This window comes from Sphaerodactylus townsendi, linkage group LG08 (assembly GCF_021028975.2).
Source record: "Sphaerodactylus townsendi isolate TG3544 linkage group LG08, MPM_Stown_v2.3, whole genome shotgun sequence".
Classification (NCBI taxonomy): domain Eukaryota; kingdom Metazoa; phylum Chordata; class Lepidosauria; order Squamata; family Sphaerodactylidae; genus Sphaerodactylus; species Sphaerodactylus townsendi.
The window spans coordinates 50,376,263-50,396,088 of NC_059432.1; the positions used below are offsets into that span (position 1 = coordinate 50,376,263).

Consider the following 19,826-nt stretch of genomic DNA (forward strand, 5'->3'; position numbering starts at 1 on the left):
CCCGTACAGAGTGGGTTGCAGTGAATTCCACAGTTTAATAACTTGCTGTGAAAAGTAATACATCTTTTTATCTATGCAGAATCTAATCCCCAACTTTTTTCTTCAGGGTTGTTGTGATGATAAAACAAAGTGCAACATATGCTCCCTGAGATTAAAAAATAATACAGAGTCAAGTAGAGTTCTTTGTATAGTCTAATATTGATTTTGATGCTGTTGGGAGTGCAACTTCTGGCCTGCCTCCTTTTGCATTTTATTTATTAAGTACCCTTTCCCACGAAAGCTGATACTCTATTAAAGAGCAGTGTTCTTTGACCACTGGCCTCACATCTCATGCCAAGATGATTACTCTGCAACAAGGGACAGTTAGTGAAAATAAATTCAGCATGGTTGAATGTTAATGGGAACAGGAAAATAAAATCACACCTGTATAAGTATAAGGTGGGTAAAATGACCAGGACCAAGCACCTCTGGACAAAAATGCTGTTTTAGCATATAGTTAACAAGAAGGACGGGGTAGGCTAAAGAAGCTAGTCCTGAAAACTGTTAACTCTTCCACTGGGAAAATAGCCTAGAAAGAATAATTGTCAGTATCAAAGCCTCATTTATCTCAATATTGGCTTCATGTCTTAAGAACTCAGTCATCTAGTGAAAGCAGCAAGATGGGCAACGGATAATCTTTCCCTCACATTTTTTTTTTAGGGGCATTGGCCTCAAGTCTTAGGAGAGATAGTAGACTAGGTTGCTTGACCAATCCCCGCCCCCCTCTTCCAGGTGCTATAAGGAAGATGGAAAAAACTCTTTCAAAACTTCATCTGAACGAGGCAATGTTCTGTAAAAGGAGGAGTTTGGATTTATACCCCACCTTTTTCTCCTGTAAGGAGACTCAAGGTGGCTTACAAACTCCTTTCCCTTCCTCTCTCTACAACATACACCTCGTGAGGTAGGTGGGGCTGTGAAAGTTCCGAAGAACTGTGACTAGCCCAAGCTCACCCAGCAGGAAACACCAGATAAACCTCTGCCACTCAGGTGGAGGAGTGGGGAACCTGGTTCTCCAGATTAGAATCCATCGGCTCTTAACCATGCTGGCTCCACGCCCCACCAAAGGCTGAATCAAGAGGCTGAACTGCAGGTGGCAAGCCTCTACTGGAACTCTTAACAGATTGCCTTACTCTTGCTGTCTCACATTCCTGTCATACTGATGACCCATGCACACATTAGGGGTGAGTGACTAGACTTAAAATAGATGGTATCAACAAGGCACAGCATGCAAACCAGCTTTTTGTATATACCTAGCCTTAAAATTGACAGTCAGACCTGAGATTTGCCTTTTAAAAAACAAACAAACATGAATTTGTGATGTGCGAGGGGATGAAGATGGGAAGACTATCCACACTGAAGTGCCAGGTTTACAAGGTTAAGTCTACAGCTGAAGTACAAAAGTTAAATAAGACAACTGTAAGAAATTGGCTTTTTGAGATACACATGTTTAGATCTCCACTGAAACATTTCTGAACAAAGATGGAACAAACACCCCTGAAAATAGGGGAGCAGTGCGCATGCTTACAGCCTTCTTAGCATTCATTAGATATTTGTACAAAGTTATTGATTTCTCCTTTTTTACCTTCCATCTTCTAAACACAACACAGATTCCTTAAACATGGTATAAAAAGGATTCTCAAATTAATATGGCTAGTACACAGCAATGTCTGTTAAATTGAATAGTTATTTCCGAAGTGTGAGTTGTAGAAATTACTGATTTTTTTTAAAAAAATCTAGTATACAGGGATTCTTGTGTGCTGCAGCGTATCCTTAGGAACACTAAGGGGGAATAAATGTACTTTTTTTTAATAAAGCAAAGTGCTTAGTGCAGAGCCTCCAACAGCAGTTTTGGAGTTCCTGCAAAATCCTTGGTTTACAATATGTATTCTCTGAATCAAAGAATTTATGAGCCATAATACATAGTGCATACCAACATGTGTCTACAGTTCTTAAAAAGCTGTTTCAACAGAACAGCAGTCTTAAGAATGCTACTTTTCAACAGAAAAATAGCTTGGTGCATGGACAGATACCTCAATTAAATATCCCAGGCATTTTTTGTCCAAGGGGATATACATGAAAATTAAACCCATAGGATGTTGCTTCAGAAAAGCAATCATTGGGATAATTAAGCTCTCCCTCCCATGCATTTTTCTGCCAGATGTTGCTCATTTTCCTTAGAAGCAGCAGCCATTGAGTTTTAATACATATACACACACATAAAATTGACCTTGCCCTTATCTCTTTCTTGAAAATTGTGACCAGAGCTTCAGAGCTGAATGTAAACAATTACCAATAGATAAATAACTTTTATCTTAATCATTGTAACAGCTTTCAAATTCTGTGTCACTTTTGAAGCACGGTTTGTTATACTATGATTTCAGTATACTACCAAATATTTTTCCCTCTTAAATCACAATGACCATTTTCAGCTCAAAACAATCATGCTGTTACTTTTTCAGTCCTGGGTAAATAGGGCTTTTTTTTCTTTTAAAAAAATCTGCCCCATTTCATATAAAATCATAAGTTGGGGGGAGGAAATCTAGGACCTACACCCATTGAGTTCCAATGAGTTCCCGCTGAAACATCCAAAGAAGATATTTTTCCTCTGCTGATCATACAGACGTATAGAATATTCAGATTATGAAAGAAGAATTTCCTTTTGAAACTTAATACTTAGATACTTCTTTTTTTAAAAAAATCATATCTTCAGCATTTGTTCAGCAGCTGCCAGATGATAGAGAAAATTTTCAGTTGCTGGTGGAAATCGCTTCTTTTTCAGTGCTTCATAGTTCAGTGATGGTTTCTCATTCTCATGTAAGACTTCTGTAAGCGAGGCCAGGTTTGTCAAGATCTCTTTTGTCTTCAGAGAAATATCCTTAGAAGAAGAACCAGTTAAAATATGAATATAGGATAGCAAAATAAGTTTATGACAAATAATACAACAAGAGGTCGGGCTCACAGATTTTAGAAGTAGTGTTAACCTTTTCCCCTCTTTATTTGTATCTGACCAGCAACGGTGCAGATTTATTTTTATAGAGAGCTGCTTAACCAAAATATCAAAAGATTCTAAAAGACAGTGTAGCAGTTTCATCTCTTAAGCACTCTGTACCACCAGCGGATGGAGAAGCTAGTGTCACTTCTATTGTATAGTCTGTGTCCATGTGGACAGGCAATCCAGAAATATGGTCTTTGCTTGACTGAAGAGCTGAAGGGCCTGTAGAGCTCTCCCTCCACTACCTTGAATTTCAGCTCTTCGATCCATTCCAGCCTTCAGCTCACAATCATTACACCATTCAGCCTTCGTCTTCGTCTAGTATCATGGAAGTGGGGGAGAGTTATGTCTGTTCCTCTGTGCTACAGCTGAAGGTGCAAATATTGTCTACAAAAAGCCCATCAGAATAGCAAACAACTTTACGATAACGGAATAAGCCCTGCCATTTCAAAGCCTTAATTTATATTCTGTGTAATGTGCCACAATGAGATGACTCAAAATACTGTGTAGCATAACTTGGAAGTTTCAGAACATGATGCTCAATTGAATCACTTTCGACTTCGAGGCAATACAACCAGATGCTCTGTCAGCCTTGACTTCTCACCACTGCAATGGGAAACATCTTCACAGAGAAATTAAATAGGCAAGGACTACAGAAGCATCAACAGCCTAATCTTAGACATGTTCAGTGAGAAATCCATTAATTTCTGTGGGAGTTACTTCACATAAATATTCTTAGGAATGCATCAGAACAGTGCTGCATAAATTATAGTCCAAGTCTAATTCTGACCCACTTATGTGAATAGTGGAAAAGCCAGAAGATCAGGAAGTTGCAGGCCTAAATACTCTATCTCACTTTAAAAGTGAGCCTGTGAATGAATGATGTAATGGCATATTACATTGTACAATTGCTTTTCCCTTCATTTGTCTTCTTGCAATATAATAGTTTTTCACAAACGTGGTTCTCCAGTCTCAAAGACAAGGTCAAGCCACAGTACTTGCTCTTTGAAAAGACCAAAACAACAATACCATGATAAAGATTGATGCAGTACAGGCATAAGAAACTTAACCTTTACAACTTGAATATTTGATCTGTCTGGGTCTTCTGCAGACTGAACGATGAGCTGACCAATTTCTTTGTGCAGTTTTCCCATTGTCATTGCCTCTGGGGAGATAAGAGAGCTGTTGTCATTCATTTTACCCCATTATCAAGCTCAGTGAATAGAAATGAAAAAAATCATTTATATTTTTGTATTTATATGTGGTCTGTCAGAAGTGTGTCACCTCCTTTGATCACCACACTTGTGACTTCCAACTATATCTATACTACAGCTATCGTATCATATATCTGCCGCATCTAGTCATTATCACACACAGATGGGCTAGCAGAATTCTTCTCACTACATCATTTTAGCATTTGATGTTTTATACATTTCCTTCATAATCTAGATTCTAGGTACTTCAGTGGTTCACAGGTCTTTAAGAGTAACCAGATGATTGTCTGTGCTGTGCATTTCATTTCCTTTAGAGCACACTTCCAGTAAGGAAGCCCTCACCCCTGGGTGGGCACATCGCACAATATTCATCAGTTATAAAGTAGGGATGAGACTGGACACTTTCCTCCTCCCCATCAATCCATCAGCCTCTGAATGCCAGCATCTCAGGATTCTACTGGGCTCCAGTAGATATTGCCAGGTTTAGTGAAACTTCTTTCATTGTTGATGAAAATGGAAAGAGCATTTCACCAAATGGCTTCAACAAGGTGCTGCCCATTGTGGAAGAAAATGGACCACTGGAGAATTCCCCCTTGTCACTGACCCAAATCTCCTGTTCAAGACTAGTAAAAGCTTTTAGGGGCTGCAGCAGGCCAGTTTCGTTGTCACCCTCTTTTCCCACCTCTTTGACTCACAACATTCTAAAGTCAATGAGTATACCCAGTCCTTAGCAAGACTAAGGGTGCATGTAAGTTAACAAAATAATGTATTTGTGCATGCCTGGAGAGTTCCCTGACTGTATCCACTTTGGTAGGGTGAACTCCATTTGTTGTTTCTGTGACAGAAAATTTACAGTTGGCTGTCTATTACTGGCTTTAAAAATACTGAGTAGGTATATACTGGCCAGATAGCAGCTCAAAATGCAACGAAGAAACAAAATGAAGCTGGAAGTCTGAGCAAATATCCGTGTCTTCCTTTCTTGGCCACACACACATATGCCTGTTGTATATTACAATGTAAATGTAATAGGAGCCAATTCAACAGAAGAACAAGCTACAGATGCAATAGATGAATTAGAAATCTGAGTCACTGCCCAACTTTGATCCTGTTCTCTGCATCCTGAATTAAGCTCTGCGTTAGTACTTAAAACCATAATTCTTTATGGCCTTTTCTGTATATTTCCTTTGGCAGGCCTTGATAACAAGGTTAGTTTTTGGCAACAAAGGCAGGTGTAATAGTTGAGTTCAGAAGAAAAGGATACAATTAATCACAATCATGGAGTCAAGATTGTGGGACATTTCTCAAAATCAGAAAATTGTACCAAACTCATGGGGAATCCGCTTCCAGGAAAATACTAACGAACAGAATAGAAGCAACAAACCTTTTGCTTTTTGCGAAATGGTGATTTCACTTTCGGCCAGATTCACATACACATCATAGAGATCTAGCCTGTTGCTGACTTCCGAGTCTATAAATCCAGCAATGTAACCTGATCAGCAAAGATTAATAATGATCACTAAGCAAGAAAATTCTAATAGGGTGATTTAATTAGATGCATGTTTGCATTATAGTTATCTTAAAGCAGGATACTAACTTCCTGCTGACTTAATTGATATTTACTGTCAAAAGGCATTCACAGAACATCATCTGAAGCATATGATGTACACCACAAATGGTATAGAACACCCATTAAGATACTTAATTTCAAAATAAAATACAGGCTTATGGTACATTTTGAGTTTTTCTTCAGTTCTTGAAAGGGAAAAATGACTTTTTAAAAATGGGAAAGGTAATGTTATACAGTGCAATAATGTTATATGTTGGGCAGAGATTAAGGGGTAAGCCTGAACAGAATCAGCTCCCTACTTGACATGAAACAATCTTGCTGTGTGATCCTGGCCCAGTTGCTCTCTCTAAACTTAACCTGTGATCTTTTGTGAGAATAAAGCAAGCTTCTTCGAGGAATGGAAAGATAAATAATGTAATACAGCAAACAGGAATTTTCAGATGCTGAACTGGGATCAATCAAAAGACTACAGAACTACAGTGAGACAGATGTTGCCTCAAGCAGGCTATAAGAGGAGAGCACAGAAACAGTCTAAATCAGGGGTAGGGAACCTGCGGCTCTCCAGATGTTCAGGAACTACAATTCCCATCAGCCCCTTTCAGCATGGCCAATTGGCCATGCTGAAAGGGGCTGATGGGAATTGTAGTTCCTGAACATCTGGAGAGCCGCAGGTTCCCTACCCCTGGTCTAAATGAATAATGCAGCATCAAGGGAAAGAAGGAACAAGGAAAATCCTTTGAGCAATGAATATTTGTGGGATTAAAAATTTGGAATCTAGCAAACTAGAAGAACTCCTGGCACAAGGATTCAGAGGTTCTTACCCAGTTCCACAGGGTCTGAAAAACAGAGATGCTCCACCGAGCCTTTGTTTGAGGAAGCTGTGCTTCTATTCTATCTTGCTGGCCTCCCCACCTACCCCTCCTCTTGTCCCCCTCCTATCTGCTCAATTTGTTTGGTGGGCAGGTGAGAAATTTTTAGGCTGTTTTCCAGACCTGAAATTGGATCCTGAAAGGTTTATTTTTGCTGTCACCATCTTTAGAAGTATAATATTATGGGGGATGAAAATTTTAATATTTAAAATTGCTGGCTATATTTTATGGAATTCATACTGTATTATTATAATGTATGTTAACTGCCCTAAGCCCGGCTTTGGCTGGAAAAGGGCAGGATAGCAAGCCCAATAAAATAAACATAAGAAGATCTCTGCTGAATCAGACCATCTAATCCAGCATCCTGTCTCATATAGTGACCCACCAATTCCCCTGAAGGTCCAACAACAGGGCACCAAAGCTGAGACCTTCCTTTGAGTTTGTCTCCTGGCACTAGGATTTAGAGGTTTACTGCCTCTGAACCTGGATGTTCCTTTTAATCCCCATAGCTAGGACAGACCTACCCTCCGTGAATCTCTCTCTAATCCTCTTTTAAAGCCATCTATGCCTGTGGCCATCACTACATCCTCTGGCAGAAAATTTCACATTTACACTGAATCCTCTGGCACTTGTACAAAGTTGGATTTCCTTTTGTCCATCTCTACTGCCTAACAGCTTCACGGGATACTCTCAAGTTCTAGTATTTTGGAGGAGGGACAAAAAGTTATCTTTGTCAACTTTCTCTGCCTCTTACATAATTTTATTATCTTTGTCAACTTTCTCTGCCTCTTACATAATTTTAACACCTTCCTCATGCTCCCTCCCCACCTTTTCTCATGCAAGTCATCCCTTTTCTAAACTGAACAGTCCCAGACTCTTCAGCCTTTCCTTATAGGGAAGGTGCTCCAACTCTCTGATCATCTTGGCTGCCCTCTTTTATATTTTTTTCCAGCTCTGCAATATCCTTTTTGAGATACAGTGACCGGAACTGCACACAGTATGTGAAATAAGGCTGCACCATAAATCTATACAGAGGCATTATGATATTGGCCATTTTATTTTCAACCCCCTTCTTAATAAATCTTCATCTTGGTGTTTGCTTTTTTTCCTCCGGTGCCATGCTGCATTGACATTTTAAACTGAGCGATCTACTGTGACCACAAGAACTTTTTCCCTCTCAGCCTCAGTAAGTTCAGATTCCATTAGCACAGGAGTGTGCAACCTGCGGCTCTCCAGATGTTCATGAACTACAAATCCCATCAGCCCCTACCAGCATGGCCAATTGGCCATGCTGGCAGGGGCTGATGGGATTTATAGTCCATGAACATCTGGAGAGCTGCAGGTTGCAGACGCCTGCATTAGCATATACTTGAAGCTGGGATTTTTGGTCCAACTATATTTGAAAAGAACAACTGAGAGGTCAATATAACAAAAATGCACATCTGTTTATGTTTTGGGACTCGGTGATGCCATTAAACCAAAAAGAATACAGCAACTGAGTCCTACGGATGACAAAAATTATTCCCTAGTACCTGGACACATCTTCAGTGCTTCCAGCTCATCATCATTTAGGTGTACATATGAATGAAGGACAGACCAGTCTTGTCGATGCCATACTAACGCAGGTAACGTCCTAAAAGGAAAAGAAGTGAAAGTAGAGACAGTGCTTTGATTACTGTTCTGAAGTACTGAATGACACTAAAAGGATTGGATTGCAACTCATGAAAAGAACATACTATATGCACAACTCACAGACATAGTCAGCAGGCTTTCAAAAGAAAACAAACACATCTGAGTCTTTATTTTATTTGCTACTGTACCTTGTAAATTCCTGAATAGCTTCTATTCGCGGGTGATATACAACAATTCTTTTCTTTAACATGAGTGCAGTATAGAGGATGACTGTTTCCATTCCAAACTGAGATATTATATCTAGAACCAACAAAAGAGAAGGTAATTTTAGTAAAACGTGACAGCCAAGTGCTATGTAAAAACCAGTAAGAACATAACACTTTTTAATTAACTGTAAAATAACTCAAATGACCACAAGAATGAATAATCAACACACAGTCACAAGGAAACGTATTCTGGAGGCAAAAAGGCTACAATTTATCTTGGCTACCATTCACATTACAGCATGTATTTATCCTGGATTGTATCCTGTTCTGTGAGCCACTCAAGTGAGATTTCTGTAGATTCTTCTCTCCCACTATACAACCACAGCAGGACTTCAATGAGAATGGCAGGCTGAAGGGGAAGGTGAGAAAATTCTGTTTTACAAGCACCAAGCTCAGGATCCAGTCCATTATCTTTTTAGACTATAAAAATGTTCTGTGTTTCTTTATCAGATTCAACCTGTTAATAATCCACATTAGCTAAATAATTACTTTTCTTATATTAAGTTTCATGTCTTGCCCATATGTGTAACTTAGCTGAACTGTCATTACAGAGACTCCCCAAGTTCTAAGCGTGGCTGTATGGCTGATGCATCCTAATCTATCAGTTGAAAAAACTAATTTGAAACACAGCTACAGTTTCAGTGATACCTTACTAAATAGTCCTAGAGAACAATGGTATTAAGAACTGTGAAATGTCTGCCTCTGCCAGCTGATTGTCAGAGAGTGGCATGGTTCAAAAATCAAATGGGTTCTACAGCAAAAGATTTGCTAACAGACGCTTGATTATCCAGAATACAGAGAGTAAATGGCATTATCCAGAAAGCAAGATCCATTGCCTCTGTGTCTTTGGGAATGCATACTCTGATCCCATCTCTGCAGCTGGCCAGTCTGATGCCTCCAGCCATTGCTGGGCTTCTGGCAGGCAGTGCAGGATTCTGACATCAACCTGGGCCAGCATGGGGATATTGCCAAGGCATTCCTAATGGGGTGGGGGTTTGTTGCTGTGGATTTCTCAGGGTAGGGGGCAAGGCAGAGCCACGACTTTGAGTATCTGACCTTAATCCAGCATTCTGCACAAATACTGGATAGCAACATTTTTACTACACTTGAGAACACATAGTATGCGTTGAGGTGGTTTTGGAGAGAGGTCTTTAGACCAAGGCAAACAGCTTCAAATGCTTATGGTTCACAAGCTGATCACTCAAATACTGAATATTCAGAAAGAGTTACAGTGGTGCATGTAATGTGTCACGTCCACAATGTCAATACAATTGGCATTTCTGCTGCAATATTTACTTGAAAATATATTGTACTGAAATAAATGGAACTTATTTTCAAGAAAAAATGCTTAGACCAGATGGGTTAAATTGCAATGATAATTTCAGAAGAATGTTACCCCACCTTTAACTGAGCCTGCGAGATAAGCTTTTCTGACATCAAAATCTTTGCTTAGGAAAGAGCCATTTTCTTCACTCTGGCAGATTCCCTTTGTAAGAACAGAAATATAACTCTCCATCATTTTTACAGGACTTCCATATTTCAGGTATATTCTGTAAAATAAAACAAGTCTCCACCTTTTTAACTGTGCACAAACCCTGCCCTCCAAAAGGATAAAAAAGTTACTGCAAGGACAACTGATACAACATATACTATGTTATGCCTAAATCAAAGAATTTGAAGATTTGCGTGCAAGCATATATCAGTCTGCACTTGACTCATGATTATGATTAAACTTCCTGTTTTGCAAGTCAGTTACAACTATGAAGTCTAAAGATAAACTGTAGGACTGCAGGCTTTCTAGAAAGCTCTCCAGTCCAAAAATGCACATTACATTTGGATTCATCACTCTGCTGTTTATTTCTGATTCTTTTTCAAGTTCTGACCATAGAACTAATTTGAATATGCCACTTAAAAAGAGATGAAAGGGAACAGATACTTCCTACATCCCATCCACAGATAGATACCGTTGGTTTTAGCCTAGATCTGATATGGTAAATCTGTGTGAGCTGTACCACTTGAGAATGCATATGACTGAATTCCAAATCAATCTAAGATTCACTTCATAAAGGAAGACAACATGTTAATTTGTTTACTGTATTCGGGAATAAGGCTGCCAACCCAGTCTAATTCCTGGAATGCACAGGGGATTTTTGTTTTGAACACTGCAGCACTCAGTCACTAAAGTGCTGAGCAGAATTGCAGACTCAGCTGTACCTTTTCAACTTCCAGCATTCCTTAAGACTCTTTTCAGGAACAGAACATTATAATTTATCCATACCCCCGTATTTACTTTATAATAGGGACTCAGTCCAGGTGCATGAGTTTACTTCACTTGAATGTGGAACAGTCTGACAAAACTCAATAGAATTTTGCCTGTTTTTACCCATTCTGTGCAAATGCATAAAAGTCTACACTTCTTATGTATTCTTGTTAATTATCCCTCCCAGAAACTTCTCACAGACCCCCTAGTTGTAATTTATTTCACAATCAAAAGGTTAAAATTGATATGTTAACTAAACACTGCCATGTTAGTATGAAATAAAGCTGTTAGACATACCTACAGAGGATCCTAGTGAAGGCTGCATATTTTTCTGGATTGAAGTCTTTCGTAGTCAAGACAATGGAAAAATGTGTTACCTATCCAATACATAGTAAAAAAAAGAGCTGTCTTTACTAAACAATACTTCAGTGTAACACTAGATGGCATTAATGCCCTCTTACTACATCAGATACAGAACAGTAGAGACAAAATTGAATTTGGTCGTGATCAAAATCAGAAAGTTCAATGTTTTTATGATCTACTACACACAAGAGTCATTTTCCAGACAATCAGGAAAAGGATAATTCAAAAATTTATTGAAGTTTTCAAAAATGACTACACAAAAAGTCTTCTTTTTCCAAGTACAAAACAAGATGAAAGACTGTAGTTCTACACATACAAAGAAAATACAGTTTAAATCAATTTTCCATATAACTTGCTTTTATAAAGGGAAGTTTTAATAATTAAAACTGTATTTCAGCAACATTAATCACATATTCAAATACATGAACAATGTAGATTCTTTGTGGTAAAAACTAGGGTTTTTTTAAAAATGCAAACATCACAGGATATAAACGTGACCTCATTACTCACTCATATTAAAAAGATTATTACCAGTGTCCAGTGATGGCATACCAAAATAATTTCTTGGGATTTCATTCCTACCTTTTTCAAGGCTGAAGAATCTGGAACTTCCATGGTTGTAACGTAAAACCATGCCAGTCTGTACTGACCAAATACAAAAGTGTGAAGTTGTTTGCTTTCATCTGTAAGGCAGCATTTCCTCAACAACAGATCCCTTAACTCAGTTGTTGTAGAAGGGTAGCACCAGACCCACAGAGCATCTCCATTGGTATCTTTTTCTATGGTGGAAAGATGTTCACTGTGAGAATGCCAACAGCAGCAAGGAAGTAAATTGATTGGTTAATCAGATCTCTTTAACAAGCTTACTTCACACACACTGTCAACTCATGTTAGCTTCTACACATACTTGTTAAGTCATTTTCTCTCATATTGTATACATACATATATTTGCCCACATATACAGATGTGTGAGTTGTTTACATAAAAGTCTGTATAATGCATTACTTATAATGCTCAGGCCAGACATACTGGAGAAGAATTTTTAAAAGTTCCAGATTACCATCCTTATTGTAAGAAACACTATCAGACAAATAGGGATTAAAGGGAAACTATACACCACGATTTTGATATTCAGAAGCCAGAGAGGATATCAGTACAGATAAAGCAACATATTTATAATATTGGGTTTTTCTATCAAAATGACCAGGCTAGAGGTAGAACTGCACCCCCATTTTAGGGCTTTTTATAGCTGGGCAGGGGTCCACGAGCAGTGTAAGACGATGGATGGTGGGTTTAGGCATAGTCCATGTAAAAGAACCGTTACACCCTGTATTCAGTAGCTGCCTTTCCACAACCTTTGCTATACCCTTCATCCATAACTACAGACTGAGCTACCCATTTGTTTGCATTGCCAGCAATCCCAAAAGCAAAGCATTTAGGGCAGCCTAGCCAGACAAAAAGGAAGGCATTCCTCGTCCTAAACGAAAGAATAGGGAACAGGAAACTACCCCCTCTCCCAGTTGCTACATCTACACACCGTCTATGACCCATTATCTTGCAACGGGCTATTGAGGGGCAAGGGAAGGAAGGTGCAAGTCCGCCTCCTCCTGTCCACTCGCCTGCAAAGTAAAGCAGAGGACAGAGACGTGCTTCTTCTTACCAATCAGCCCCACACCCAAGAGCAGCTGAGCCTCGCTCTCTGCCATCTTTCTCCTCCCAGCCAGAGCCCGGCCCTCTGCTTAGACCCGCCCGCTTCCTCCAGGCCTGCCTGGCCCCGTAGATAGAAAGGCGGCAGCCACAGTCGCCCTCTGTCTTCCGGCGGGATTTGGGTGTTGCAAATTGTACTGTTCAGTATGATAAACACGCATGTAGAGCGCCGGGCTTGTCTTAAGACGTGGCAGTTTCTAATTAGCTTTACGTTTGCTGCAGCCCGAGGTATTTGGTATGATGCGTGTTGCGAGGCCAAGTAGATGCATACAAAATGAATGCATTTGCAATATCCGTACAACCTGCGAATTTGTTCTGTGTGCTTGAGTGACGTGCGTATTGGGTAGTGGAGACCCATGCCTTTAATATTCTCTTCTATCAACAAAGAATATGCAGGTTTTGAAGAGCTTAATAGTTGCTTTATGTTCCACTTTAATAACACTCTTGCCTGATAATACAGAATGGTTGTACATATGGCTTCAGTATACTGCAGTAAGAGAATAACACTCAACACGGTTATTGTAGACCTCCATTTTTAACACTAATCAGATGTTTAGTCCATAAATAGAAAAAAGTTGCTGGTAACCACTAAATGCAAAGCAAAACTGAATAACAAAAACCATGTACTAGCTTTTATTAAGAGCAGCTAAAATAACAAAACATAGTACACATAGTTATAGTAGTTCCATAACGTTTCATCACACGTGATGTAAAACAAGTTGACTAAAACTTAGAGCAAAATGATTTCAAGCCATGATCTCAAATGATTGCAAAGGGCAAAATAAAATAAAAGGCATCGTAAGATTAACAACATTTAAGACATCTTAAGACTAACAACATTTATTTCAATATGAGTTTACATGTCACCGCTAACTTTTTCAGATATGATCTTAAAGACTTCGCAAGCAGCCTGCGTGAACAGAGAAAATAGTGTGGGATGGGGAGGTAGTGTCAGGTTGCACCTTTGGTCTTATGTGAAGAAGCAACAATTTTGCTCACAAAAGACTGAAGAATTCTGGAGTATTTTAAAGCCTGTCTAGTTTCTGTTTCTGGTGTTGAATAAAAGGCATTAGCTTACAAGGATGATCAAAAATCACACCACAGCAGTGGTGTAGTGGTTAAGAGCAGGCATACTCTAATCTGGAGGAACTGGTTTTGATTCCTTGCTCTGCCGCTTGAGTTTTGGAGGCTTGTCTGGGGAATTCAGATTAGCCTGTACACTCCAACACATGCCAGCTGGGTGACCTTGGGCTAGTCATAGTTCTTCTGAGCTCTCTCAGCCCCACTTACCTCACAGGGTGTTTGTTGTGAGGGGGGAAGGGAAATGATTTGTAAGCCCCTTTGAGTCTCCTTGCAGGAGAGAAAGGGGGAATATAAATCCAACTCTTCTTCTTCTACTTCACTTGCTGTTAATTATTATAAATGATAAATTAACAAAAGGAGGGAAAAACTTTCATGAGGCTGACCTGATGAGGGCTGAAAATGATCCAGTTTCAGTTAAAGGAACAGAAGACACGGGCTGCTGAAGTTACAGAGATTACAAAATGCTGGATGAAGAAATTTTGGGAGCAGTAGTGAGAATTTCCAAATTGTTCACTCCTTCCATAATCCCTAGAAAGCAGAAGAGTCCCATTTTCCAATTCAAAATGTTTTTCCCCTATGCACAGAAATATATCTATAGTGCACTTACAGGGGTTCCCATCCTTTTTCAGCTTGCAGGCATTTTGCAATTTTGAGACTAGCGGGTCTGTGGCATCATTTTCCAAACTATGGGGAGGTTCTGCACCCTGCATGGTCACTGGAAGAAATTTCCCAGCACAGAAAATTGGTGTCTATGTCTGTAGCCATGCTATGGGTGCATAACTGTGGTATGCCTATCTGGCATTGAGCTCAGTGCTTTGTTAGTCAACTCAGAGCTTTCTGTTTTGTTTTTATCTGCTTCATTAAAGATTATTGGAATTTTATCTCCAAAATTCAAGAAGCAAATTAATACCAGAAAACACTTTGGTCAAGGTTGATACTGAAGAATCCTGGGGAGAATTGTTTGGTGAGTGTTGAAATTTTTGTTGGAATCACGTGATTAGATTAGATGCCCCATGATGAAGTAACCTTATTACATCTAAATTAGCCTGTCTCATCAGTTCTGGGTTGGGAGACGTCCTGCCTAAATTGCATTTAAGCCCAAGCTAGACAAAAGTCGTATTATAAATGTATTCAGTAGTCTCATGCACATATATTTTTTTTTTACCCCAAGTTACAGATGACTTATGGTAACTCATAGGATTTTCAAGGCAAGTGACCTTTGGAGATGGTTTGCCACTGTCTGCCTCCAAATCCACCCCTAGTATTCTTTGGACATCTTCCATCCAAATACTTGTCAGGGTCAGAGTTGAGTGTGTGTGACCGGTACAAGGTGAAGCAGCAATTATCCCTTTGAGTGGAGGATTTATTCCTGCCTCCTCTGATTGGTCAGTGGAAAACACCCAGATGTCATCTTCTGCTCAAAGGAGAAGGACCCTTCATGGGTAAGTACCAGTGATCGGTTTCCATTGCATGAGCAGAAACAATCTAACACCATGCTGGTTCTCAATGTTTCTAGGAACGGTACATTACTTAAACCAATAGCAGGCTGTACTACAAGGAATTCTGTCAACGTTTACACTTGCATAACATATAACATATGAAAACAAAAGGTTATTTTCCAGTGTTATGTGCAAAGATGGTTGGAGTGGGGGGTAAGTTAAAACACACACATCAAGACCACAAGTTCTATGTTGCTTAAAGACATTTAAAGTGTAATTTCAATACAATTCATACTTTACATAATAACAGGACTCATTACTTCGTCGTAGTTACTTAATGAGAAAACTAATATTTTAAAAATATTCTGATCTCCAAACCCACAGAAAACCTCAATAAACAAAACAAAGGATAAATTAATAACTTCCACGACAATATTACTTCAGGAGCAATAGCGGGCTCGAACTCAAACAACGCGAATTATTACAGGAAGGTCAAAGAGCAACATCGAACGGGTGGGGGAGTCCGCGCATGCGCCCTTCCAAGCGACGAGGCGAACCGGGGAAAACCGCCTCGCTTCCGCATACGTTTATGCGTAAGGACCACGTGACCTCCTCCCTTTCCGGCCTCGCTGCTGCCTGGCTGGGCGCTCCTTGGGGTCTGGCTGCCGCGTGAGGAGTAGCTGCCGCCATCATGCCGGTCTATTTCCAGCGGCCCGAGAACGCCCTGAAGCGGGCGAACGGTGAGTGCGGGTCTCTGTCGACCGCCGGCATCCTGGCGAAGGCCGCCTCGAAGTCCCGCCCGCCTGAGCCTTAGGATGAGTTAATGGAGGCCGAGGCCTAGGCTCGCTTGTTCCTTCCGCGCGCCCATGAGTGCAACGCCTCCCCTTCTGCCCCAGTTCTTCTTGGCGGAGAGGGGAAAACAGGTCTGACGGGGTAAACCGCCAGTCGGCCACTGGCAAGTCCTGAATAGGAGGCAAGGCTTGCCTTTGCCCGTGTTCAGTTGGAAATTGCACGCCAGGATGGATGTGAAATATCCAACTCAACACGGGCAACAGGCAGGCCTTGCCTCCTATTCAGGACCTGCCGGCGGCCGACTGGCGCTGGAAGTCGGTGAACAGCACAACCGTACTTCGCCTGTAGACATCTGCCACAATTTAAAAAAAAGTCTGCAGCGTTAGTCTTCGATGCGTCTTGTTACTGTTGTACGTTTCCTGTCGAAAAGTCTACTTTTTCCCGACCCCAAGTTTTTTAAGTTATTTGCACCCCCCCCCTTTTAGATTTCTGATCACACAGCTTTTTCTTTTTGCTGTTGAACCCATTACATCCTTCACTTAAGTAATATTTTTTAAACTGCTAGGTGTCAGTCAAGTAGTAGGCAGCATTGAGTGGGATTGGATGTGTTTTCCATGAGGGATACAAAACAGTAGATGAGAATGGGGAAGAAGAAAATTATGAATTGTTTGTACTTTCTATAGTATAGTTTAGTAAACAGTTATTGTTTGGCAACTGCCTGTGATACATTTTAAAGGGGCAGTCGTTTAGACTTATCAGCTTATCAAAGGATATCTTATCGAACATCGAAGCTTATCAGAGGATGTCACTTTCCTCCTGCAATTGGGAAGTTAAGCTGTATTTCCTTAAGAACTTTAGTCGAATTTAGCGGTGATAGCCTAGTATTTAGTAAGCTCCCAGCTGTTAGACCTGACTCATTTTCCTTACTTCAATTTAAGATCCTGTTTTACTATGTGCAGCAAAATACCAGCAACATAAGATGCATGCATTAAAGCTAGTTCGGTGAAACCTAATTGCTGGTAGGAACAAGCTTTAAATATGTATCTTAAATACTTTCCCACCAAATATATGTACACAGTGTAGTTTAAAGTAGGCTATAATCATACAGTTAATATATAATTTTGTACTGGTGGAAGTCATAAGCAGAAGAAATTAAAGACATTTTCTGTGGGAATAATTCATCTAGAATCTGGTTCTGGTGGGTTTTCTGGGCTGTGTGGCCATGGTCTGGTGAATCTTGTTCCTAACGTTTCGCCTGCATCTGTGGCTGGCATCTTCAGAGGTGTATCACAGAGGGAACTGAGAAAAATTTTGTAAGTCTCCAAGGTGACCCTGGACTTAGTCTACTAATGGGTTAACATGACAATCTGCTCAAAACAATTAAAAATAACAAATGTTAGGTACCTAGGACCTTGATCTTAAAGTTGATTTGGAATCTAATTTCAGTACTTCGTTAGTCAGCTTTTACCCAGGCTTTCAAGCCAAGAACGCTGACCTAGGGGCCTTGAACTTTTGGGTGGCATAACCCCGTTGAGCCCTATGGAGGACTTTCCAGGTGGCAGGGTTTTTTTTTCACCTTTTGCTTACTCCTTATGCTGCCCTGAAAGCCCTCTACTGGAAGCAGCATAGCAAGAGATACCTTTCCCAGCAGCAAGAATTACCAACTGGAGGATATGTCTGTGAAGACCACTGGCACATGTTCCATCTTGCACTTCCAAAGGCATGGAAAATAGCAGCAACAAACATTGTGATTTAGGAATCCTTTAAAAAGCTCTGGACAGGGCTTGGGTCTGCTTATATTTTGCTACTGCAGTGTGAATTTTTATCATAGTTCCATGTAAGGGCCTCACATTGCAGTTTCTAAACATCGCCAGCCTTTTATTTCATGAAAATTGGGGCACTACTAGCATGGTTAGGTGGTTATGGACCCCTTCACTTGAACTGGAGTTTTTCGTATTGCTACTGAATTGCAGTGGCACCTCTCTGTTACTGTGGTAATATAAAAAACGGAGTAGAGGGAAAAGGTTGCAGTCAATATTTGGAATTTCCCCCGGCCCACAGAAACCTAAAAAAAAGCTTACTATTAAGTTATAAGTTGTACATTGTGTATTAATACTTCCAGAAAGTTTAGAAATACACTTAACAAAATAAGTAATAGTAATGAAAGTAAAGTGAAGTGTGTAAGAAGAGTGGATATGGAAGTCTTAGGGGTAGGGAACCTGCGGCTCTCCAGATGTTCAGGAACTACAATTCCCATCAGCCCCTACCAGCATGGCCAATTGGCCATGCTGACAGAGGCTGATGGGAATTGTAGTTCCTGAACATCTGGAGAGCCGCAGGTTCACCCCCCCCCCCCCCCACCCCCCCCCCCCCCCACCCCCCCCCCCCCCCACCCCCCCCCCCCCCCACCCCCCCCCCCCCCCACCCCCCCCCCCCCCCACCCCCCCCCCCCCCCACCCCCCCCCCCCCCCACCCCCCCCCCCCCCCACCCCCCCCCCCCCCCACCCCCCCCCCCCCCCACCCCCCCCCCCCCCCACCCCCCCCCCCCCCCACCCCCCCCCCCCCCCACCCCCCCCCCCCCCCACCCCCCCCCCCCCCCACCCCCCCCCCCCCCCACCCCCCCCCCCCCCCACCCCCCCCCCCCCCCACCCCCCCCCCCCCCCACCCCCCCCCCCCCCCACCCCCCCCCCCCCCCACCCCCCCCCCCCCCCACCCCCCCCCCCCCCCACCCCCCCCCCCCCCAGAACCTGCGGCTCTCCAGATGTTCAGGAACTACAATTCCCATCAGCCTCTGTCAGCATGGCCAATTGGCCATGCTGACAGAGGCTGATGGGAATTGTAGTTCCTGAACATCTGGAGAGCCGCAGGTTCCCTACCCCTGTCTTAGACGGTGTATAAATTGTTGATAGTGCTGTACTTTCACATTTTTGACAGTTTTCTTTTATATGAAATAACTAATGTTTTATAAATGACTCCTAAATATTACTGTCTTTTGTACAAAATCCCAAATGCAGGGAAAACTTACATTTGAATCAGTAAGATGTGTGTTTTAATTTCCTTCCAAGTAAAGTTGCTATACAAGTTAAGAAAGACTAGCAGGTTTTTCAAGAACAAGAAGACATAGCTAGAGTCAGAGACTGTATTTAAGTCTAGATCTCTGAATCTTCTTGGGCACTGAAATTAACAGCGCAAGATGTTGAGAGAAGACATATACCCTTTGTTCTTTCTGCCTGTTCTGTTTTATAAGATGCAAATTAAATTATATGGATTGTTTCTGAGGGGCACTTGGAGATTCCATTGGCTGCTGAGCTACTGAATGTAACACTGGCTTTGACAGTGAGCATATGTTCACACGAGACGGAAATAATCTGTAGCACTTCAGTGATTTTAAAAAACCCTGCTAAGACAGCAAGAAATAAATTTCCTTGCTCAGGATGCATCAGCCGTATTGCAAATTTGGCCAAATCTTCCTAAAAACTTAACACTTTCACAATAGTTGCTTTATGTTTCTTTGATTGTAACTCTTAGTTTCTTTAAGCTCCGCCAGACTAAGAAAATTCTATTCCTCAGTTTTTAATTCAATCGTGTTCTGTCTAGCAGTTT

General features: G+C 41.1%; 2 protein-coding genes across 2 annotated transcripts in view; one reads left to right on the top strand and one right to left on the bottom strand.

Moving 5' to 3' along the window:
- Nucleotides 1-1,468: 1,468 nt before the first annotated feature.
- DENND10 (DENN domain containing 10) lies at nt 1,469-12,941 on the bottom strand. The gene is made up of 9 exons (XM_048505532.1): nt 12,863-12,941; nt 11,785-11,981; nt 11,137-11,216; nt 9,981-10,129; nt 8,502-8,613; nt 8,214-8,314; nt 5,627-5,734; nt 4,102-4,196; nt 1,469-2,914 (listed from the first exon to the last, which is right to left on the bottom strand). Exons 1-9 carry the CDS (start codon nt 12,906-12,908, stop codon nt 2,738-2,740), a joined length of 1,065 nt encoding a protein of 354 aa, XP_048361489.1. The 5' UTR covers nt 12,909-12,941; the 3' UTR covers nt 1,469-2,737.
- Nucleotides 12,942-16,016: 3,075 nt separating this feature from the next.
- Nucleotides 16,017-19,826, top strand: part of EIF3A (eukaryotic translation initiation factor 3 subunit A) — a 30,734-nt gene continuing 26,924 nt past the window's right edge. The window contains exon 1 of the mRNA XM_048506198.1: nt 16,017-16,171. Coding sequence (XP_048362155.1) covers nt 16,123-16,171 — 49 coding nt within the window. The 5' untranslated portion in view covers nt 16,017-16,122. The remainder of the gene's footprint in view (nt 16,172-19,826) is intronic.

Coding starts and splice junctions, on each gene's coding strand:
- DENND10 (XM_048505532.1), bottom strand. CDS start 12,908: ATGGCAGAGAGCGAGGCTCAGCTGCTCTTGGGTGTGGGGCTGATTG. Junction 11,217..11,784: donor ATTCTTCAGCCTTGAAAAAG/GTAGGAATGAAA, acceptor TGTATTGGATAG/GTAACACATTTTTCCATTGT. Junction 8,315..8,501: donor GCTATTCAGGAATTTACAAG/GTACAGTAGCAA, acceptor TTTTCCTTTTAG/GACGTTACCTGCGTTAGTAT.